Consider the following 23461-nt stretch of genomic DNA (forward strand, 5'->3'; position numbering starts at 1 on the left):
GAAGCCAAGGTTAGCTCACAATCAATCAAGGCTTAATAAAGCGTTGCAAACCACCCATGAGGGTACTCAAGACACTGAAAAGGCAAGGAGACGGCAGGAGCTTGGGGAGAGCTGGGCCTGGGACCTGCTCTGGGTAGAACTTCCAGGATTTGGGCATTTTAGATTCATTTACTGTTCCTGCTGCCACCTTCGCGACTTCTGACACCTGGGGTAACAAGCGGGCTATGAAGGGTGGCAGCCCTTCTGAGACGTTTTAAGGCATAGGCAAAGTGGGCTCTAGCCCAGGGCCCCAGCCTTTCAAGGGCCCCTGGATAGTGTCAGCTCTATTATGCAGACAGTCTTGCCCTGATAACCTTTAATAATTCTTAAACAAAGCAGGAACTCGTATAAAAGAGGATGTCACAGGGTTACTAGCTGCTACTGTGTTACAATATTGAAAACACACGTCACTATCCCTGAATATTAGATGTAAACACGTTACGAATTTGGACCTTTGTGCTTGTGTACTGCCAGTGACCTGGCCAAAGAGAGCATGAAAGAGCTGACATTGCTTCAGAAATACGCTTGGTCAAGGGCCCCCCAAAATCCTTGAGATGTCCTTGCGGCGCTGCAGAGAGCAGCTTCGAACAAGAGGCGCCAGGTGAAGGGGACCGCGGCGCGCTTCCTCGGCCCTCCACCCGAGGACGGAGGCTGGCATCAGCCACGAGACGGGGGTCCCATGGAAACGGCACGGCCTCGGATGAGGTGCGCTCGGTTCACTTACCTCCCCGTGATGCGGGATCACCATGGAAACGGATCTGAAGACAAGAGGGCCCGATGCTGAGGAGGCAGCCAGGGAACAGAGGTGAAGCGTCAGGGGCGCGCCACGGCCTAGCAACAGCAAGAACAGACACGCACCACTGCAAATATTTATTTTTATTGCAAAAACAAAAAGAAACAACACTCAATCAAAGCAGTTGAAATACCAAAAATACACGACTTTTCCTTTTTTTTTTTTTGTTTTTGTTTTTTTAACAAACCCACACGATAAAAAGGCAACCGACCCTGCTGCTGGAAAGCTTGGTCACGAGGTGGGCTTGCAGCGCACACGCAGACACTGGCGTTCTCCAAGGCATCTGGGAGCGAGGGCGGAATTTATTAAAAATAGTGTCTGGAGTGTACAATCTGAGACATACTTCAATCACAGCCCCGACCTGCGACCTTTGAACTGCACCTTATAGTGTACCCCTTAAACCGATGCCTTTGACATGCTGCCCATCATGACACATTATAGCTTTGTGTGCCCATCACCAGGGGCACAGCCCGAGATGCACACGCAGCTCAGGGGGCAAAGCTCTGATTGTGCGTTTATTGATGATGCCCCGATCACAGCGCACGCTGCCCCTCAGGCACTCCCCTTCGTGCGACATTTAGCAGCTTTTGGAAGGAGGCGAAATAACATTGAAATTATATAGCGCTTAATACCTCTGACAAGGCGCTTCAATCCTCTTCCTGTTGAGGCTGTGAAACTAAACGCTGCGAGAAGAGGCTTTTTGAAGAAAGTGTTAAACCGCTACTGAGGTCAGTTTCTGAATAGAAATTCAAAAAATTCGGGCTCTTACCTAGAGTTTGTCGGAAGTAAGGAACTAATCTGTTTACATGCACTGTAAATGGATTTCCGCTTTGTTTACGCAATATTTGTAAATACCAGTGGAGGTAACGCGACGACTGACGTCGTAGTATTCCCGCCAATGGGCCGACTTTCTCCAGGTGAGGGCCTTCGTAGGCACGGTGCTTCACAGGCTGTGCTCCCAATGGGGCTGGACAGCCCCCCCACCCACCCATACAGGGCCGCAGGATGCAAAATGTAGGTCGGGTGGCACCCGAGGGGTGGGGGCATTCCTGCCCCACAAGTAGTGCTTCGCGGACATTAAACTTTCACAATATACTTCTTATGTTACTTCCTACATTTCTGTGCCCCCAAAAAATCAAAGCAAACTGCAGATTTGGGATTTCTCACACCCTCCCCCGGACACACTTGTAATGTCCGGCTCACGTGCAGTGTGACACATCCCAAACATTAATTGCAATACATTGAAAAGCACTACTGAATAGCAGATTTGTTTTCAGGATTCCTTTGGGGGAAGTGCCCGTGAACGCCAACACAGAGCTTAGCCTGCTCGAAATGTTTAATATCTGACATACTAGTTGTGAGAATATGCAATGTCTTGGCGTGGGGATGGCTACATTCGTTTGTTGAAGGGGATTGGGGCTAAAGGTGAAAATATTAGTAAACCACTTCTGCAGGGACTGACGGAGGATGTTCATGGGGGTGGGGAGAAGGGGCATTGGTGGTGATACCCAAAACAATGCCCACAAGTAGAACTGAACACAGCCTACGGTGCTACTGTGCATGCACGAGTCGTCATGGTGAGACTGGTGATGGTAACAGAGCCAATGTCCAAACCGAGCCAATGCCCAAACCGAGCCAATGCCCATGTTTCGAACCAAGCACAGCACGGTTTGCCACTGCGCATGCACGAGTCCTCTGCCACAGTGAATGCAACTGATGGTGATAACTCAGCCAATGCCCACCTGTCTCGCATGAGTCCTCGCCCATGGCCAGATTGGTGGTGAATACCCAACCAATGCCCACATGTCTCGCAAGAGTCCTCACCCATGGCCAGATTGGTGGTGAAACCCAGCCAATGTCCACACGTCTTGCTTGAGTCCTCAGTCACTGTGAGACTGGTGGTGATAGCCCAGCCTATGCCCATATGTCTTGCATGAGTACTTGGCCCTGGCGAGATTGGTGGTGAATACCCAACCAATGCCCACATGTATTGCAAGAGTCCTCACCCATGGCGAGATTGGTGGTGAAACCCAGCCAATGCCCACATGTCTTGCTTGAGTCCTCGGTCACTGTAAGACTGGTGGTGATAACCCAGCCTATGCCCATATGTCTTGCATAAGTACTTGGCCATGGCGAGATTGGTGGTGAATACCCAACCAATACCCACATGTCTCGCAAGAGTCCTCACCCATGGCCAGATTGGTGGTGAAACCCAGCCAATGCCCACACGTCTTGCTTGAGTCCTCGATCAAACTCAAAGAGAATATATCTTTCCAAACAAATGACAACTACAGACGTCCCTAGGATGGGGTTCTGTGGACAGTGTGAGAGGAGATTGAGAAATCCTCCAGTGTCTATGTATATTGGTTAACGACATTCTGGATTCACTGTTTTATGGTGCAGGCACCAGAGGCGGAAAGACCCTAGGGAGTTTTCTCAGAATACTTATGACTCTCAATGGCGCTCTAGCTAGGAGACTCATATTCCCCTACTGGTTGATGTTGGGACTTGGCTCCTGGTGAAAGGCCTTGTTTTGAGTAATAGCGCTTCGATGCTACACCCGGGACGCGCTTTACAAATACAAATACTAAAGACAAGGACATTTAAACCCAACCTCCCCCCACCAGTGGATTGCCTGCAAAGTGTCCTGGCAATTACAGAAAGCACTAAGGCTCTGAAGTATGTGGCCAATGCCAAGGGATAATGGGTAAACAGAGAAGAACACATGGCAGATGCATCTTCCTAAAACAAAATTGTTTTCAAAAACTTACAACAAAGATGCTACATGTCTTTGAACTACCTACCGTCAGAAATACATGTTAACTATATAACTTTACCAGGTGATGGTGCTTTAGCCAGTTAAGGAATCTGCTTAACAGGAGCAAAAGAGACTGTGCAGAAGAATTTTCTGATTCTGCAATCACCATAAAGAGACAGCCCACTGTTGGGTAGCGCAGAGAAGCAGTTTGGCTGAGCATTTCAATATTGGGGAAATTATTCACTTTACCTCAAACTCCACATAACATACAGTCATGTGTGTGGAGGTATCCTGGAATCATTGTAGTTTATTGAAAAAGATTCCTAAGAATGAAGACACCAAGTGGTTTATGTAGGAATTGGAGATAGCAACACAACTGCCAGTGACCGGTCCAGCCACCTACGAGAAAACAGTAAATGGCGACTCCCTAAACAAGCTAATTTTGGATCAGACACGTCTTGCGGTGGCTGGAAGGTCCAATCACATCCGATTTGAGGCAGCGGTAGTGCCATGCCCTGACTAATTATTGGCAGTCCATATTGCTGTGGCCAGGCAGTGGTGTGTCTCTGGATGTTATCTCCAAGAGCCGTTTTATTGGAATGCATTTCACTGGATGTTCAGCCATCTACAGCAGTGGAGAAAGGAAACGCTTCACGCTGTTAGGCCAACCGGCCACCTTGGGAGGGTGGCTTTGCATCGAAGCAACAGGAAAAGCACTGGGAAACACTCAAATTATGATGACATCAGTACAAAAGTTTTGTTTATTCTATTGATTATATTGCTGGTAAAAAGCGACACAATACAAAACATTTATAACTTGAATTCCAGTTCTTGAACACTATCGGCATCAACCCTTCACCCACCCAGACTGTTGACTCAAATCACTCAGAAAGGATATACCGGAGCAGATGTCGTATTTTAAGGCGATAGCAATTATTTTGCCTGGCTTGGGAGACTCTTTCCCAGCCCATACCGCACCATAAAGCTATCACCCTGTCGTACTACCTACCCTTAGTGTTTCCAGAGGCAAGTCCCCCTACAAGCATTCGCTGCCCTGCAGGTTTACGCGTTGCTTCAATGACTATATATCTGAACAGTCAGAGCAGATGAAGGCACAGACCAGATGATATCCGCAGCAGAGGAAAGCACGCCATTGCAAGTGTCAGGTCGCTGTATCAGACCGTGGCGAGCAGCGGTATGAGGAGTGGGCTACGCACTCTGGCCAGGCAGACACTCATTGATTGGAAAGACTGTCCTCACAACTCTAAGTGGCATTCAATGGAACCATATGGTATGCCATGTAGGAATCTCATTTGGAAATCTACCCATTTATAAGGCATTCCAAGTTGACAGCGATTCCATGGAAGGGAAAATCTGGGATGGGATAATGAGACGGAGGCAAAATCAAAGTACTTGAAATGCCATGACAATGAAAAGACCAAGTGACGTCATGAGCCACGTTAAGCCACACAACATGCACTTGGTATCATGCAACTTTTTTTGCTTGTGCTTCCCTTAATGCTTTTTCACATATAGGGTTCATTAGAAAAGTGTTTCTGACTAAACAACAGGCCTAGAACGGCTGGTGCTGATGCACATGACAAGGGTCAACAGGCTGGATTCAAAGACCAACAGATGAGAGGCACTCAAGGCTGAGACAATTTCACAGAATGAACGAAGACCTTCCACTGGGAGGTATTATAAACAGTAACCCCTTTCAGAGACGCACGCCTACTCAAGAATCGTCTGTTTCTCAGTTTTAGGGCTCTAGTCCTTTCAGAATGTGTACATTTTGTTAAATAAAAGGCGAACTTCTCTTATTAGCACTACAGGCTTCTTATTTACATGCACACTTATCGCATATCCTCTTCAGGGTTACATAACATCTTTCCATTTTGCCTTCCTCGGGCTAAAGTGAAGGCATTGCTCCCAAAGAACTAACAGCAGTATCTCTAACAGTGAAAAGGGTCACACTGAAGGTGACCACACCTTCTCGGAAGTGCACTAGAAGTTTACAAAAATAAGCTGTATGTCAGTGTTTCTACTCGGTCTCGGCAATTTCAAAGCTTTTGGTTCTTTGTGCACATTTTTCTACGACTGGGGACTTGCGAACATTAACATGTTTTGTTTTCATTGTGGAATGTACAAGTAACACTTTTAAAAATATGGTTCAAATCTTTCACCACTGAAAACTGCTCCATACAGCAACAGTGCTGTAAACTGAATTCCTTCAGACACAGAGCACACAAGCAGTAGTGTAAGCTTCCCTCACACAACGAACAGGTGCCGCAGTAGAACAAGTTCCCCTCAAACGAGGAACAGGGACAGCAATCACAGCAGCAGTGTAAGATTCAACCAACAGAACGTGTACAAGGGCAGCAACAGTGCAGGCTCCAACAGGCAGTAGCAGTGCAAGCTGCCCTCGCACACAGAAGTGGTGAGCAAACGTCAGTCACAGAACAACAATGGAGATGAGCAGTGCAAGCTTCTATCGCACACACGACAGGTGTGAGGAGGAACACTGCATGCTTCCCTCACTCACAGAACAAATATGGACAGGTGCAGTGCAATACTGCTCACCGACAGACATATAACGGATTTGGAGAGGAGTAGTGCAGCCTCTCCAGGACTCCAAGCTTTACTTATGCATTGAAGGATATGCAAGACTTGCGACAATGCCCGTATATAAGCGTTAAGTACCCGATTTTCAAGAGCAAGTGTCGGTGCAGTGTGTAATTCTAGGTCCTCCTGCTGTGATAATAATTGTGACTGTGTTCTGAGAGAAGTGGGTATCTGTGTTCCCCTGTGAAGCTAGCCACACCTGTCAGTTGATTCCAAATCTTAGCCACTGTTGTCATAAATTGATGTTTTGAGGTAAAAAAATATTTCTTCTCCCTCACCCTTAGGGCAGCGGTTCTTTGCAAACCACTGCTATCCCACATGCAGCTCCGTCCCCTTGTATAGCTCTCTATTGTGCTGTTAAGGACACTTAATATCTGCAGAGCATAGACAAATCACAGTGGTCACGCACATTCAAAACTGACTGCTGCACATGGAGACACCCACATTTCTGGCGAAGGATTAGCTGGTCTGTTGCAAGTGTTGTATGGCTGTATTATCGTCTGCTGTAATCCTGAGAGGTCTTATGGTATGAGTATTTATATAGCGCTTACTACCACTGACCAGGCACTGAAACCCTTTGTAGGCGAGTAGCACGCGACTCTATCGGAGTCAAATGTTAGTGATGTAACATGTGTACACCCCTTAGCTTGCGCAGTGATGACACTGCAGATGTGCATGACAGTGGCGTAACAAAAAGTGAAGCCCATCCCTTGTATAATATTGCAAGGGATCTCTGTGAGTTCCTCATCTCACAGATGTTCATAGGCATTTGCCTTCAAGGGAGCCCAAGATAGGGCGGCGCGCCCCTCTTGCCGCAGGCACTGAGTTACACACCTGGTGCATGACAATGGCTTAACACAAAGTGAATACCCCCTGCAGAGTGGTCACTAAGCAACGGCCTGCCAATTCCCTCTGTCACCTGCTCGCCTCTGTGCTGCCCTATGTAGGAAACACTGGCCGCCCGCTTTATCGCTGGCAGCCCATCCAGCTGAGTGACTCCCCCCCCTCTGCCATCTCGTACTACTGACTGTGACGGTCTCGTACCCTGAAGATCCTGCTGAATAGTTCAAGTTGGACCACGCTATCTCAGGCACTCCAAGCCCCCTTGTCATGCATCCTGCTTTGTTGTTAGCTCTCAGGAACCCATTCTGCCTCCACCTACTGGCTGAGTTCCTTTGTGCCACAACAGCCACACCAGGCCCGCACTCCCCGCGTGGCCTGCCAGCATGTTTTGTTATTTTCTATATTGCCTGTCCTGACAAGACTCGCTGTCGGATTCCCTCCGGCACCCAACACTGTCCACATTCGCCCCTGTTCAGTACCGACCCCGTCTTCTTTGCAGGAGCTGACATGTAAAAAACATATCAATGTCCTCTTTGCAAAGCTGTACAATGAACAACACTATCAGCGCTACTTCCTGTGGCACTAGCTCAGCTGCATCCTGGCCTGGTGATTGGCTGCATGGAGCCACGTGATCTCCCATTGAGTTCTTCCGGTCCACTTGCGCCACCAATCCAAGGACACGCACAGACGGCGGTCCGACGTCACGGCGCACGGACGCCCTGTCCAACAGAGCGCGAGGAAGGACCAATCTGCAGTAACATGTAATAGATTGTTACAAATATCATCAGTTCCGGTCTGTGTCGGAGGTCCAGCGCTCAAACGGCCAGTCCGGGCAGCGTCGCGGCTCTTGCGCGGCCTCGCGGCGCACGCGCGGTGTACTTCCGGTGGGCCGCCGGCGGGAGCGGAGCTAGAGCAGGCGGGCGTCAGAGCAGGCCGTGGCGTCAAAAGACTCTGTCCTCGGCCTCGTGGGGCTCCCGGTTGGCCGGCTGCGCCCGGAGGAGGTGGGCGGGGTACTGCAGGCTGTGCTCGGCCGCGTGCATCTGCCACCGATGGTCGTCGCTCTCGTGAGTGATGTACCGCTCTCCGATTTTACACTCGAGCTCCCTCAGATCCAACCAGGTCTGGAAGCCCTGCACGCGGAAGAAACAAAAGACACATGTTATTGCCAGACCCCTGCTGCACCGTGTGAGCTTGTGCTCCTAGCATCGTGGGATGTTGATGGGGCCTGGTGTGTACCGGTCATGACGTCATATGTGTCGTCTGTTCATGGGTGCGTTTCCACTGTTGCCCGGGGCAACAGTCAGTGCTGCCATGGCAACTGTAAACAAGGGCTAGCTGCTTAATGCAAATCAGTTTGGTTTGTGTGTATAACAAACACCTATGGGGCGCTTTGAAGCAAAATTTAAAAGTGTTTAAGGACACTTCCTAGTCGGTGTCTGTACAATGATGCCGGGGCAGAGGTAGCTTTGGTGCTGCATTTTGACAATGTGTGCTCGCTGTGTAGAATAAACAGTCTTGTGACATCATGAGCCCACAGCATATAGAAGTAACGTGGCTTGTATGCGTGTAGTTCTGTTCACCGTATTAAGAGTTCAGGACTACGGGTACCAGATTGCTAATATAAAAGCTGGACTGTGTAAGCTACTCAAACAGAGCAGAGAGTGTTAGGAGGTTGATGAGTTAAATGGTTGCACTGTACTGGGTAAGAGGAGGGTGCTGTTAGCAGGCTGGAATGGTTTGAGCGGAGTCTCTGCACAAAAGACAAATGCTAAATGAAACAGTAATGCCTTCTTGTCTTGTGGGGTCCGAGTCTTGTGATGATGCTTTGTGCTTTCGTGCCAGGTGTATGGAAGTGATGTGTTGTGAGTGTTCCAGTAGAAACAGATAGTGTGGCAGTAATAGCTTTTGGTGATGTTACTTTGAGCCTGTGTACATTATACATGCAAAATAAGTTACATTCAGTAACGCACATTAATGGTAGAGACTATTTAAAAACAGATTTCTCACCTTTTGAATATTCCATGGGGTGTCGGGCTGTATAATGAAAATCTTAAGCTATATGCCTGCACGCCAGCAAGTGGCGGTGGCTACTCCGTATAAAAGTTCTGCACCAAAAGTGACTTACTCAGGCCTATATAGGTGCCACCCAGACACGATGACAGGTGTTTTCTGGCTCATATATGCACATGGAGCCAAAATCTGACTGGTTGTGACCATTGTGCAAAAATCTAACCTTGGACGCTTGTAGGAGGAGAAGAGTCCAGTTCACAGAACAGGAAGGAAAGGAGGTTTTGTGAGGAACCTGCGATTAGTCTGTACCAGAAAGAACATTACCAGAGGTAAATAACTTGTGCTTGTGCTTCCGCTCCGAAGCCACCAACATCATCTGCGGCGTACCCCAAGGCTCCTCACTAAGCCTGACGCTGTTCAACATCTACATGGCCCCCCTCGCACAACTGGCCCGTCAGCACAACCTCAACATTCTCTCCTACGACGACGACACACAGCTCATCCTCTCCCTCACCAAAGACACACACACCGCCAAAGCCAACCTCCACGAGGGAATGAAGTCCATCGGCGAGTGGATGAGAAAGAGCCGTCTGAAGTTGAACTCCGACAAGACGGAGGTCCTCGTCCTCGGATGCACCCCCTCAGCCTGGGACGACTCCTGGTGGCCCACCGCGCTGGGACCCCCGCCAACGCCAGCCAACCACGCACGCAACCTGGGTTTCGTCCTCAACTCCGCCCTCACCATGTCCAAGCAGGTCAACGCAGTTTCCTCCTCCTGCTACAACACCCTCCGCATGCTCCGTAGAATCTACAAATGGATCCCGAAGGAAAACAGAAAAACGGTGACCCAGGCCCTCGTCAGCAGTAGACTAGACTACGGCAACGTACTCTATACAGACATCCCAGCAAAAGACATCCGACGCCTCCAACGCATCCAAAACGCCTCCGCCCGACTGATCCTCGACGTACCCCGCCGCTGCCACATCTCCCACCACCTGAAAGACCTCCACTGGCTCCCCCCAGACAAGAGGATCACCTTCAAGCTCCTCACCCACGCTCACAAGGCACTCCACAACGCCGGACCTGCCTACCTGAACAACAGACTCAACTTCCACGCCCCTTCTGCCAACTCCGCTCCGCCAACCTCGCCCTCGCCATCGTTCCCCGCATCGAGCGCAAGACCTCCGGGGGCAGATCCTTCTACCTTGCCACCAAAGACCTAGAACACCCTCCCGACCTCCCTGCAGCAGACCCAGGACCTGCTCGCCTTCAGGAGACTTCTTAAGACCTGGCTCTTCGACCAATAGTAGAACACCCCCCCTCCTTTCAGCGCCTTGAAACCCTAACGGGTACGTAGTGCGCTTTACAAATATTTTGATTGATTGATTGATACATCTAAGCTCAAGTTCCTCACCATTTGAAGACTCCTCCGTCATCTTTCGGTGCCAAAAAGTAGCTGGAAAGCAACCTTTATCTACATTCTGGCATCAGCACCCTCTTGATGGCTACATTAAAGGGAAGTAATGCCTCAGCATTAGTGTGACCTGGTTAAAGTACCTCAGTCAATATATACGTTTTTACCTCCTGAGTGGGGAACACCGGACCCAAGATAGCTCTGCACATCTCTAGGAGAAATGACACACTTGCCTCAGTGGTGGGGCCCAGAGGCAAAAGTAAACCAGTGTGCAGAGAAGTGTCCAGCCCACTGGCATTGTGGAGATCCTCCTACCAATTGTCTTCATGGTAGGACTGAGCAAATTCATCTCCAGTATCATATATGAATCCATCCCAAAAAGATCGTGCATAAGCAGTGTCCCTTGAGGCAAAGACACTGTGTCAGTGTTTTAAGGATTGACCTTGTTTGGAGGAATAAGGAGCAAGAGCGCAGCCAAGATCATCGCAGCAACATCTCAAAGTTTTGATAGCGATTGGATTGAATGGCATCAGTGGATCGCGTTCTAACATGGGGCATCGCACTGGGAGGAGGTTCAGTACCGAAGACGGTACGGACTCCAGAATGAATCCAGCAAGAACAGCTGACATTGAGGGAGATCCTGTGGGGTAAATTCAGATGGGAAGCCTATAGGCTCCTTGGGACCTGTAGGTGCACCAGAGGGAGCTGGTGTCATGTCAAAAGTACATAACATCGCAGTCTGAAACTCCTGCATTTATTGAGAGTAAGGAAAGGCCCATTTTTTGCATGGTCACCCCTAGTTTTTTTCTGACTGATGCTGCTGGTTTTCCAAGTCAGAGTGCTCTGATGCCTGCCAACAAGACCATCGTGCCCTGACCCAAAACAAGTGTTACACTGGCTATACCCAATTTGCGTAAGCTGACTTGCTTGTAAGCCCCTAGTGAATGGGACACAGAGTCCCCACCAGGGAGTGACAAGTAAAACAAGTCTCCCAGTCCACCACTGTAGACTGGAAGGGCAGTTTAAAACTGCTAGCACAACTTTGCCATTTAAAAGCCATGGCAAAGTCAACTGTCACCATGAAACGTGTAAGTTACCCCTATGGCAAGCCTACAGAGGTATCAAGTAACTTGTTTACATTAAGACCAACTGGGTTCTACAGTTGAATGAAGTAACAACTTACACTGTGCAGCTTTTACAAAGTTGCCACTTTGTTGCTTTCAAGTTCCTGTGCTCTCAATGGTTGCACATGGAGCTTGAATCCGAGTCAGCATTCTGCCCTCCTAGGGGGACATCCCAGGAAGTGGCCATCAGGAGAGAGGAACCTTGGTAGCCCATTAGCTACCAACGGCATCCAATCCTAAGGACATTTTCTATACATAAATACGGCATCCCTGGTACCCAGAGCTCAGATCTTGACATGACTGGAAAAAGGACAGAAGACGGACTGCCCTGCAGCACCGTATTCCCAGCAAAGAGAGGCTGCACCGACGTGGACTGCTCCTGGTGGTTAGCAAAGAATTCGAACTGTGCCTGTATTGTCCTGGTCAAGGAAACATTATTTCCAAAGTCCAGACAAAGCAAAGAGACTTTAAGGATCAGCCAAATTACCTTCTGTTCACAGCACAGGGACACAACAGATGAAGAAGCCTGATAAGGGTGAGTAGAGGCCCAGAGCCCTGGACTGCGGCTCTCCACTGTGATGGAGCACAAGGGACCAGAGCCCGATGATCAGAAGTAGGACCCAAGTCTGATGACCCCGGAGAGTCCTTTGAGTGCAGCTTGGGTACCCAGAACTGGAAGTGACTGTGACACTGGAGAACTGGTGGTCCACTGGTTACTGGACCTCTGCCAGAACGGAGACATCAAACCCTGTGTCCAGGATCACTGCACCACCCTCACGGACCAAGAAGTCCCTGCAAGAAGATCCTAGTCAACTGCATTGTATCCACAGCGTCCTTGATCATCTTCAAGCATTCTGTATACTCACCATCAGGACCACTTCCATAGGAATCCATTGAACAAGGATAAAGTGACTGGAACTGCTGGAAGACTGCTTCTTCTGAGGCGTTAACTGTTTTTGAGGGCCCTGCTGGTCCTCCTGACTAGCTTCCTCCCAGAGTTGGGCACTCCAAGTAACTCTAACCGACCATATTACAATTTGCCCAACTTTGCGCTAAAAAGTTTCTAGTTGTCAAAATTGTTGAATTTGCCATTGCTTGTTCGCGGTTTAGTGAAATGCTGTGATTTACTATACCTTGTCAATTCTAGCTCTCCAAGATCCTCTGGTTTATCTTTTTCATTTTGGTGTCTAAAATATATATCAAAATACAGTCTGTTTTTGAAAATGAGTGTTGGATTTCTTTGGTGCCTTGCCAATTTCTTCTTCAGTTGTTTTTGGTGCTGTTTAAATGTTGTACACTTATTCATTTGTGTGATTCCTGCGGTTCAGAGCCACAGCTACCCAGGGTTGAGCTGATAGTTTGACAAACAAAACCTAAGGGTTCTAAAGGGGTTGTGACAGTATTACACAGTGAGGTTGCACACCTACACCATATAATATACTCAATTTCCTCACATTGAGGAGTTTCCCTGGGCCCGGGAAATTAGGGTGGGCGCAGGGCAGGGTTTAGGAACCAGCTCTGCAGATTGGCTTCTCGAGTGGGAGCGGGGCCAGGAGGCACTATCATGCACTCGCACCCTCTAAGGACACAGAGTGGTGGGACAGGGCCAGGTCTTGCTTTGACTTTTTTTTTTTTTGCTTCTTCTTCGACCTGCCTGAAGACTTGAACCTCCACAACAAACTGTTGTGGGAACTATTTTTTTTTTTTATAAAGGTTTTATTATGAACATTGCAAAGTTGTACAAAACCCAAATGGGGTCGAAGCCCCAACAATTTTCAATGATTGTATACAATGATCAATAAACAATGGAACGGGGAGAAATGGATGGATCAATGGGGTATTGTCAAACGTGGCTTAGGAAAAACATGTTATATCAAATCACGCAGGGGACAGGGAGAGGTGTCAGGGAAGAAAATAAAATAAAAGTAAGAGGTGTAAAACCGGGCAAGGGCGCTATGCCTGGTTATGTCGGGTTACAGTGATTGTGAGATTGTGAGGCTGTAAAGTTATAGGGCTCTCGGGGTGGGGTTGTAGGGTTGTACGGAATACAAACAATTTTAGTCAAATAGGCAAGCTAGCCAGGACAGCCTGGTGGCATGGGCATGGGGCATGAGGTTCGAGTCGCCTGTCCGCCTGGAAGTAAGTAAGTAAGTGGACAGGCTCTGTGCCGTGTTGCCACCTGGGTTGGGTGCCGATCGTTAGGTGCCTGGGTCCATGCCAAGCCTGGGGGTCACCGTGGCAGGCGGTAGTGTACCCTAAGGTGATGTTGATGGCAGAGGAGGGGAGACCGGTACATCAGGAGGGTGGGGCTTAAAGCCTTTGGCCGTGCTCTGCCCGTTTTCATTTAGTACGAATGTCCTATCGGCGGCACTTGGGGAAAGGTCTGTGGGGGTATTGCTAAAAGGGGGGTGGGGGGAAGGTGGTGTGCAATCTACAAACTAAACGCTATGTACTACGTACCATGCACTACGTACTACTACGCCCCCCCCCCCCCCCCGGTCAGAAAGGGGGCCCACACCTGGATGAAGGTTTGGGCTTGATCTTGCAAGTTGTAGACAATTCTTTCATATGTGGCCGTGTGGGTCATGGCTATGATCCATTCCTCCGGGGTTGGAGAGATTTCTGACCGCCAGTGACGGAGTATACAGATCTTTGCAGTGGCTAGTGCTGTGTGTAGCAGTCTTTTTTGCGGTCTGGAGAAGTCTGGTAGAGCGGTCGTGTCTTGTATAAGTATTAAGGAAGGGGGGAGTGGTGACAGGAGTGTCAATGATTCGGCCAAGGTGGAGCTCACCACGTCCCATAATGGTCGGACCGTTGGACAGTCAATTAAGATATGGTTTAGGTCGCAGTGTGTCTCTGGGCATCTCCAACATTGTGCATGCGGGAGGAGTCCTATCCTGTGCAGTTTCGCCGGGGACCAATACCAGTCGTGTAAGACCTTAAAGAGGCAGAACTTTAATCGTGCTTCGCGGGTACCTCTGTCCAGGGCTTCCAGGACATCCTCCCATTCAGCTGGATCTAAGGGTTGCTGTAACCGGGTTTGCCAGTGCAAACGCAGTTTATCTAGGAGGGGTTGGGAATAGAGTTGTCTGGTGATTAGGTCGTAAAGACCCAACATGACTCCCTTTTGTTGGGCCCCCTGCTGCAGGTAGGTCACTATGGGCGAGGGTTGGGACCCCCATCGGGTAGCTTCAACCCTTTGGGAGATGCAGTATTTAAGTTGTAGATATCTCCATTCTTGGTTTGGCTGTAGGACGAATTCTTCTCTTAGCCTTGGGAAGGGTTTGAGCACCTCGTTCTCCAGTATCTGAGAGAGAGTGTGGTTACCAGCCTCCCTCCACTGTGACCAGTTAAGCACTTCCCCCCTATCCAGAGTCCATTATTGCGCCACAGCAGCGCCTGAGCATGGATAAGGGGATGTACCCAAAATAGTCTGTGGGCCCTTCGCCATGCTGCTCTAGTCGCTTTCAAAATAGGGTTCACTGGGTTAGTCAATGGGAGGTCGTCGCGATAAGGTCCCCCAAGCCCTTCGTTTGCGGATAATAGTCGCTTTTCCACCGCAATCCATTGTGGTGGGTCAGGCATCACAAGCGTGGTGTGGGACAGTTGTGATAGTTGTAGTGCTAGCGAGTAGTGCTCCACTGATGGAAGTCCCATGCCCCCATGGGAACGGCGGGCTATGAGCTTGGCGGGTGATAGTCGTGGTCGCATAGGGCCCCATACGAACGATCTGATGAGGGAGTCTATTTGTCGTAATGTATGATGGGGCACCTGTAAGGGGAGGAGTCCCAGGATATAGGTGAAGCGAGGCACCGTGACCATTCTGGCCGCCTGTACTCGGCCCCACATGGATAGGCCCAGGTGGGTCCATTTGGCGAAATCGAGTTTCATCCGTGCAATGAGGGGGTCGATATTGTCCGCTACCATATGTGCCATGCCCGGCATGGCACATATGATGAGTACTCCCAAATATTTGAGGTGTTTTGGCATCCACCGAAACGGGAAGCCTAGAAGTGCGGCTTTTGTAGTCACCCGCGAGAGGGGGAGGGCCTCACTCTTGTCCCAGTTGACGCGGTAACCGGACAGTGTTGCGAATCCATCAATGACACCCAAGAGGGCTGGTATAGAGCTTTCTAAGTCAGTAAGTGTTAACAGGATGTCATCGGCATATAGATACATTTTGGATAGGCCGCCAGGGAGTGCTAGGCCAATTATAAGGGGGGAAGATCGGATGGCTGCGGCCAGAGGCTCCATGGCAAGTAAGAACAGGAGAGGGGAGAGAGGGCAGTCCTGTCGTGTGCCTCTGCGGATTGGTAAGGGGTCTGAGAAGAAGCCCCCACAGTTGACTCTTGCCTCTGGTTGGTCGTAGAGTAGCCGTACCATTGAGATGAATTTGTCTCCCAGGCTAAATCTCTCTAGGGCCGTGAATAGGTAGGGCCATTCTATGCGATCAAACGCTTTTTCGGCGTCTAGGGACAGGGCTAATGCTGTCTCCGGCAAGTCTTTTGAGGCCCATAAGGTATGAGATAAGGTACGCAAATGGTTTCTAGAGGTGCGTCCCGGTACAAACCCCACTTGCGTGTGGTGAATTAAGGATGGAATGACTTTGCGCAGCCTATTTGCCAAGATGCTTGCTCAAATGTTAACATCGCCGTTTAAGAGAGATATAGGCCGGTAGCTGCCACACAGCAAGGGGTCCCTCCCGGGCTTTGGTATGACAGCTATCGTTGCGTTATTGGATATGACACCTAGCGTCTGCGTGGAACAGGCTTAGTTTAGAGCTTCGTGTAGGATATCTATTACCTCTTTTCCTGCCCATTTGTAGAATTCCGCTGGGAAACCATCCTCCCCGGGCGACTTGTGGTAGGGGAGGCTGGAAATGACGCTCTCTAATTCCTGTCTGGTTATTTCCCCTTCAGGGAGACTACGACCTGTGTCTGACAGGGAGGGTAAATCGAGGCCTTCTAAGAAGGTTGTGGTCTGTGCCGGGCTGAATGTTATTTCTGGGGTGTATAGGTGTCTGTAGAACAGCACAAATTCGTTTCTAATGGCTTGTGGGTGCGTCAGTATTTCTCCAGAGGGAGCGCGTATGGCCGGTACGGCAAGGGCTCCCGTTCTTTGGCGCAGCTGGGCTGCCAGCAAGCATCCCGCTTTTTCACCCTGGTCATAGTGTCTCCCTTGTATTCTCTGTAGGGCATATTCAGCCTGTGTGGTACATAGCTCGTTGAGGGCCATTTGGCCGCGCTCCAATAATCGACGCCCTGATAGAGAGGGATGCATAGTATATTGTCTGGTGAGACAATGAATATCCATTTCTAGTGCCGCCTGTTGCTCCTTTCTGTCTCTATTCGCCAGCGCCGCATCCCGCATGAGGTGTCCGCGTATTGTGGCCTTGGCTGCGGCCCACAGTATGCGGTTGGACTCAACTGTGCCTTTATTATCCTGAGCAAAGGTGGCTGCATGATCCTGTAGCTATAATTTACCTTGTGGGGATCGGTAGCGATGGACTGCGAACCTCCAGGGCTTGCGGCCCGGGGATACTAGTCCTAATTGGATATCCACACTGATTGGAGAGTGGTCTGAGAGGCCACCTTCCCTTATGCTATTATCGTGGGCCACAAGGCTATTGGACAGGAGGAAGTAGTCGAGTCGGGATTGAGTGCCATGTACTGGCGAAATGAAGGTGAATTCTCGTTCCGTCGGGTGGGTCAGCCTCCAGTGGTCCACGAGGCCGTTGTCCAAGAGGACATCAGTCTGTAAGGCTCTGTCTGCATTATTACTTGTGTCAAGGAATCCCGTTCTGTCCAGGACTGCATCCCTAGCTATGTTCCAGTCTCCCCCTATTACATAGCGAGATGCTCCTATCTCCGTCAGGAGCCGATTGATTTGTAAAAAAAAAAAGGCGTTTGGGGCCCGCTGGTGCGTAAACGGAGCCCACGCATAGCGAGGAGTCTCCTATCTTTAGCTTAGCAAATATGTAGCGGCCCTCGGGGTCGGACCATGATTTGGTGATCCTGTAAGGGAGGGTTTTACGTAGTAATAGTGCCACCCGCATTTTCTCGGGGTGTTCTCTGTGTTGGGTGAGGGTGGACTGCAGCGAAATAGGACAGTGCCTACCCAGTCCCGTCGAAGTTTATCGGATTCCAGGCTGTCTATGTGTGTCTCTTGTAAGAGGGCAATGTCGGCTCGTTTGTCGTTAAGGTAGGTAAGATTTTTTTTCCTTTTTATGAAGTGGGTAAGGCCATTTACATTCCATGACATAATCCGTAAGGGTGCTACCTTGTTCGAGTCAGGCATCGTGGCCTTATAGAGGAGCTAACCTGGGTGGGGGGGGGGCGGGGGTAGGCTTCAAGGGTAAAGGAAGGAGGAACTGGGAGGGGTAAACGGGGGGAGAAAAATAACCTCTAGAAGCGGGGGAAGAGAGAGTGGTGTGGGGGAAGGGAGAAACTATAAGTGTGTGTAGTAATGAGGGGAGGGGAAGGGAAAGAGAAAGACATAAAAACGGGACTCAAGTCCCGGTGTTCTCAAACTGTAACCTGCGGGTCTAAAACCCAGGTCCGTCGAGCTCCACTGCCCGTCCAGCAGGCCGCGCGTCCAGAGAGGCAACGCACGTCTGGCGTCCGGGCCCCCATTGTTCTTATTTATTTCAATAGAGAGGCATGGGTCCGCTGGGCCTATAGGTGATAGTTGACAGGGGAGCCGTAGGGGCCGGTTTTATGGGGATTATTCTATCTACATCACTACATACTCCGCTGCTCGAACCTACGTTATTCTAGTGCACTCCATGGGTGGTCCACGTCACTCCCCACTAAAACAGAAAAGAAGAACCAGCAGACAAACAAACAAGCAGCCCAATAAACCCCTTCGGGGCGAGCCGACGGGGGGGGGGGAGTCGGAGGGAGGCCCTGGTGCAGTTCCAGCCATGCCGAGAGGAGGGTGGGTGGGGGGGGGGAAGGGTGCGCGCTGGCCCATTGCTAGACAAGTCTGGTCATAGAGGAGTGTTGTGTGTTGTGTTGCCGGGGGTAAAGGGGAGGGGAAAAAAGGGGGGGGATATAGGGGATAAACCTCCTGGAGGAAAGGGGGTTTGTTAGGAGAGAGGGGAGAAAGGAAGGAGTAGGGAAAAGCATCAGTAACACTGCAACATTGCGCAGGGCCAATCTGAGACAGAGACCCACAGTATTGGAATGACACATGAGTTCACATGATCAGGTACTCATCTCTCCGTTTGTTCTTCTCCTCTGCCTCCTGGGCTCAACCATACTAGTCCAGGGTTCGTCATAACCATGACTCCAAGGGCTCTGAGGAGAGGGGTGGGAGGGGGGAAAGGTGCTGGTGTCCGGTCGGCCTCAGATGGGGGCAGCTGTGGGCTTCAGAGGGGAGCGGGATTTATCTCTGTCCTACATCTGGGTGTACATCGCCACCGCCTGGAGTACTTGGCCCCGGTCGTCGTGACGTTTTGTGAGTCTCTCTAAGTCTCTTCCCCTGGAGTGGGGATCCGTGGTTGTTCCTCTCTCTGGGTTAAAGACGGCTTCTGAGTGGTTGGTTTCCGAGGATACACCTCGTATGTCCTGGAGGGACAGTTGTTGTTTCCATTGGTTATGCCTGTTCCTGAAGTTTGTCTAGGAATGTTCTCAGGTCCTCCAGGTCGAAGAAAGTTCTTGATTCGCCGTTTTTGGTGAGCCACATTCTGGCCGGTTCAAACAGGCCACATTTCACGTCCAGATGACAGAGGCGAGGACGGAGGGAAAGGAAAGCTCTCCTACAGTCTACAGTCTCTTTGGAGAATTCAGCTGAGAGTCGAATTTCCGTAGTGCCCAGCTTTAGTGGGCCTTGCGCCCGGGCTGTCTGTAGCAGTTGGCGAGCTTGACCATGGCGCAGGAGGCAGGCTATGATTGAGCTAGGACATTCCTTGCCGTCCTGTCTCTTTGGACCAAGTCTGTGCACCCTTTCGAATTCTAGAGGAGGGTCGAATGTTATGTCCGTTAGCTTAGGGAGTGTGTCCCGGAGGTAGGAGATCAGGTCCGTGCCCTCTATGCCCTCCGGGAATCCCATTAGGCGGATGTTGTTCCTGCGGCTTCTATCCTCCAAGTCTGTTAGTTTTCTGCAGAGGTGCATACGTTCTTGCCCTTTGTCAGTCCAGGAGGCTACCTGGGTTTCCACTGTTGTCACTCGTTGGTCCAGTCCCGATATTTGCGACTGGAAGCCCACTATCTCTAGGCGCATAGATCTTGTCTCTGCTGTCAGCGCCATCATGGCGCTATCCATTCCTTCCAGTTTGCGTCCCACTGCCGAGATCTCCTGCAGAATGCGGTCCATGGACGCACCTTGCGGGCCCTCCTCCATGTTGCCAGTGGTGGTGTGAGAGTGGGGCGGGGGGTCCTTCGGGTCCTTCGCCGGGGAACGCTTCTGTTGGCGCAGGGATTCCGAGAAGAGTAGTTGGCGGGCGGGGTTACCCGGTGGTTTGCCCGTCACTTTTCCTCTGGGCATGGCAGGTCCCCCCTCACTGACAGGCGGCTGGGGGGGATGTTCATCCTTGGCACAGCGGCGTGGCAGGTTTAAGGAGAGTGGAGGAGGGGGAAGGAGGGCCTCGGACGGCAGACAAGGCCAGATGGGTGTTTCTTTGTTTCCCAAGGTGGCCTCAGCGGTAGGGCAGAGTTTGGTACCGCTCGTTAGGCACAGTCTCGGGCAGTCTCTGGTATTATCTCCCGGCCCGGCTCCCCTCCTCTTCTCTTGGTTTGGAGGGAGCATGGTTAAAGGAGGAGAAGGCGTGGATGTGGCAAGGATCTCGCCTCCGGTTTCCGCCCCGCTCCCACACGATCTGCCGCAGAAGTACGCACCCTTCCAGGGTCCGCGAGGATCTTAAAAAAAACTGCAGAAATCTTCAGAAAGGTTGGAAGGGTTTCAAGGCGTCCGCCGTCCAAGGAGACTATGCCAGGAAAAAAGGAGGGGGAAGAAAGAAAGCCCCCCCTCGGGGGTCAAGACCCCCCGGCCAGCCGATCTAATTGATCCCCTCTCTCTCACCCACCTCCCGTCGGGGGGGGGGGGTAGCGTGCGTTCTCCGGCCGGTTTCTTGGCCCGTTCCGCCGCAGTTCATGGCTCGCCGTCGTGGTTGGCAGGAGCGGGGGTGGGGGTCTTTCAGGCTGGCCCCAGTAGGGGGGGAGGTGAGGGCACACTCCCCGGTTCGGTCCCCACGCACCCGGTTCAGCAGCCCCCCTGTCCGTCGTAGGCTTCCGACTTTATTCTCCACTCTCCCTGGTCATGTCAGGGGGGGGAGCACGTGTCTTCTGGGCGGCTCTTTAGCCCGTCCTGCCGCATGCCGTGGGGAGCCGCGGCAGTAGGCGGGGTGGGGGGAAGGGAGGGCGCAGGGGTGCTGTAAAATACCTCCACCCAGGTCCCGCCGTCCGTTGTCCGTCGGCTGGCCGCGGGGGAAGCGTGTCTCTCGGGGCGGCTCCCCTCCTGCACTCGAGGCCCCAGCTTCTTGTCTCGCCACAGGCCTCGACTTCGTCTTCCGCTCTCCTCTGTGTTTCCACGGAGAGTGCGGGTCTCCCGCTGGGTCTTGCGGTCAATCCCGGCCGCCAATCCTTCGCCCCAGGGTTGGCAGGGGATAGGGGGCTCTCAGAGCGCCCTCGCCACTCTCGCCGCGCGGCCCGCCGTCCTGCGGAGCCCTTCGCCTAGACGGCCATCATTAGTCGTGGCCAGACCACGCCCCTCTGGGGAACTGTTTTAGGAGTGGGACCGGGCTCTTCCTTGTGTCTTTGAACGATGCAGGGTTTTTCCTGCACTTGGTGAAGAAGATATTTGTCTCATGCTCTCAGATAGCCTTTGGGTGCATCAAGGCATAGTTGCTGCAGGTCTTGGAGTCATGTTCTGACCCCATACACCATAGGCAAACCAAGTGGCATTCCCTGCAAGGCTTAAACCATGTAGCCTTTGGACATTGCCCAAGCACACTGTAAAAAACTGGAAAGGTCCTATCCTGTCTGGGTTCTAACCTCCCTCTCTGTCCCTATCTCCTTTCTTCCGTTCCAGACCACAATCACCAACATTCTACTTCATCATTCTTTCAGCTTTCCAGGACACAAAGAGCACTACACACATCATTCCTGCAACCTAACATATTAAACATGAATTCTAATGTAGCCTGTGTTTGTAGCTGTATGTGTGAACATTCCTGAATGTAAGAGGGTTGTGAAGATACATGCCAGTATGGGTCTGTAGCATGAGGTAATTGGGACGCAAGTGCTTGTTTTATTCTCTGCAGCCTCTGCAGACAACGATAAGAACAACAGGGGTCTCCAGAGGGGATGCTGTGGAGCCTGGTAGGCTTCAAAGATTCCTGTAGCATCAAGATGCTTGACCCTTCTAATTAAAGCTCATATGGTGTACTAGGAGGCCTTCGATTTATAGTAAACTGCAGATCCCAGTGGTGGAGCCTGGAGGGGCAAGGGGTAAAGTCAGATGCACAGCAGAGGGCTTGAGTGCAGTGATTCTTGAACCAGCGACCAGATAAGTGTCTCTGGAAAGCTTAACCTCACAGGTTCTGAAAGAACACAATCCTGACAGTATGGATGGGATACACAAAAATGAATGGTGAGTGTTTTTTACATTCCAGAGTTGATGAGTGCCTATGGATTTTCCTGGTTCCAGGCATAGTCCAGAAAGGAGGCACCATTTTATATTATAATATGTCATTTATAAAGTGCATTCACATTCGACTTATGTGGCCTGAGCTTGTGATTGGATGCTTGCTGGGCAATATCTTGATTGAGCCTAGAGTGAAGGATTCTGTGACTCGGTGAATGCCACATGTTACAGATATATGAATCCACTGCCTACAGGTTAGGACATTACTTATAATGATAGACAAGAGTAGTATCTGGACAGACAAAGTCATTATCAATACTGATAAAAGAGGATATTATTAGTATTGCTAGATGAAAACATCATCTCTACTAATAGGGGATGGCTGTGCTATTGTTTAGGGTATTATCTTTAATTGTAGATAAGGTCCTTGCCTGAAGATGAGTTAGTTATCTGTACATATACATGAGGACATTGTCTATAAATGAGATATTTTTGTACTAATAGACCAGGGCATTTTCTGTACTGATGAAAGCATCATCAGTATTGATAGAGGAAGACGTTATCTGTACTGAAGGGTGAAAGGTTTGCCTATATGGTAGGGTACTACGTTTACTGATATATTAAGGCATCGTATAGATGTAGGCATTATCTGGACTGATATGGAAAGACGTTATCTATACTGTTAGGAGACAGGCTTGCCAATATGGTAGGGTACTACCTTTACTGACAAATTAAGCCATTTCCTATAAGTGAGGGCATTATCTGTACTTACAGGAAAGGGCGTTGTTTGTACTAAAAGAACGCAACATAATAAAGGACGCACTCCAGGATCGCATCAACTCCTCCACACACAACTCGAAGGAACTTTTCTCAGTCATCAATGAGTTCACAAATCCCCCCTCTGAAGCCACCAGCATCCTCCCGTCACAGGACCTCTGCGACAAACTCACCACTTTTTCCACCGCAAGATTCAGGACATCCATGACAGCTTCCTCTTGGAATATCCTGGCACCAGAACCTGTAACTGGTCCACCTCCCCAACAGAGCCTCCCACAGATCATCCACAGCTGGTCCATGTTCACCACGGAGGAAACAGTCAGCATCATGAACAGCTCCCACTCCGGAGCCCCCACGGACCCCTGTCCACACCACATACACATCAGAGCCAGCACATCCATCGCCCCAAGCTCCAATGAACTGCTCCATCAATACTGGCACCTTCCCCTGAGGACTGGAAACACACCGAAATATTCCCTTTTCTGAAGAAACCTTCG

General features: G+C 50.5%; 1 protein-coding gene across 2 annotated transcripts in view; it reads right to left on the minus strand.

Moving 5' to 3' along the window:
- Positions 1 to 900: 900 nt before the first annotated feature.
- Positions 901 to 23461, minus strand: part of PRKD1 (protein kinase D1) — a 720579-nt gene continuing 698018 nt past the window's right edge. For both annotated transcript variants that reach the window (XM_069209053.1, XM_069209052.1), the window contains exon 18: positions 901 to 8185. In XM_069209053.1, coding sequence (XP_069065154.1) covers positions 7997 to 8185 — 189 coding nt within the window. In that variant the 3' untranslated portion in view covers positions 901 to 7996. The remainder of the gene's footprint in view (positions 8186 to 23461) is intronic.

This window comes from Pleurodeles waltl, chromosome 9 (genome assembly GCF_031143425.1).
Source record: "Pleurodeles waltl isolate 20211129_DDA chromosome 9, aPleWal1.hap1.20221129, whole genome shotgun sequence".
NCBI classification, from domain to species: Eukaryota; Metazoa; Chordata; class Amphibia; order Caudata; family Salamandridae; genus Pleurodeles; species Pleurodeles waltl.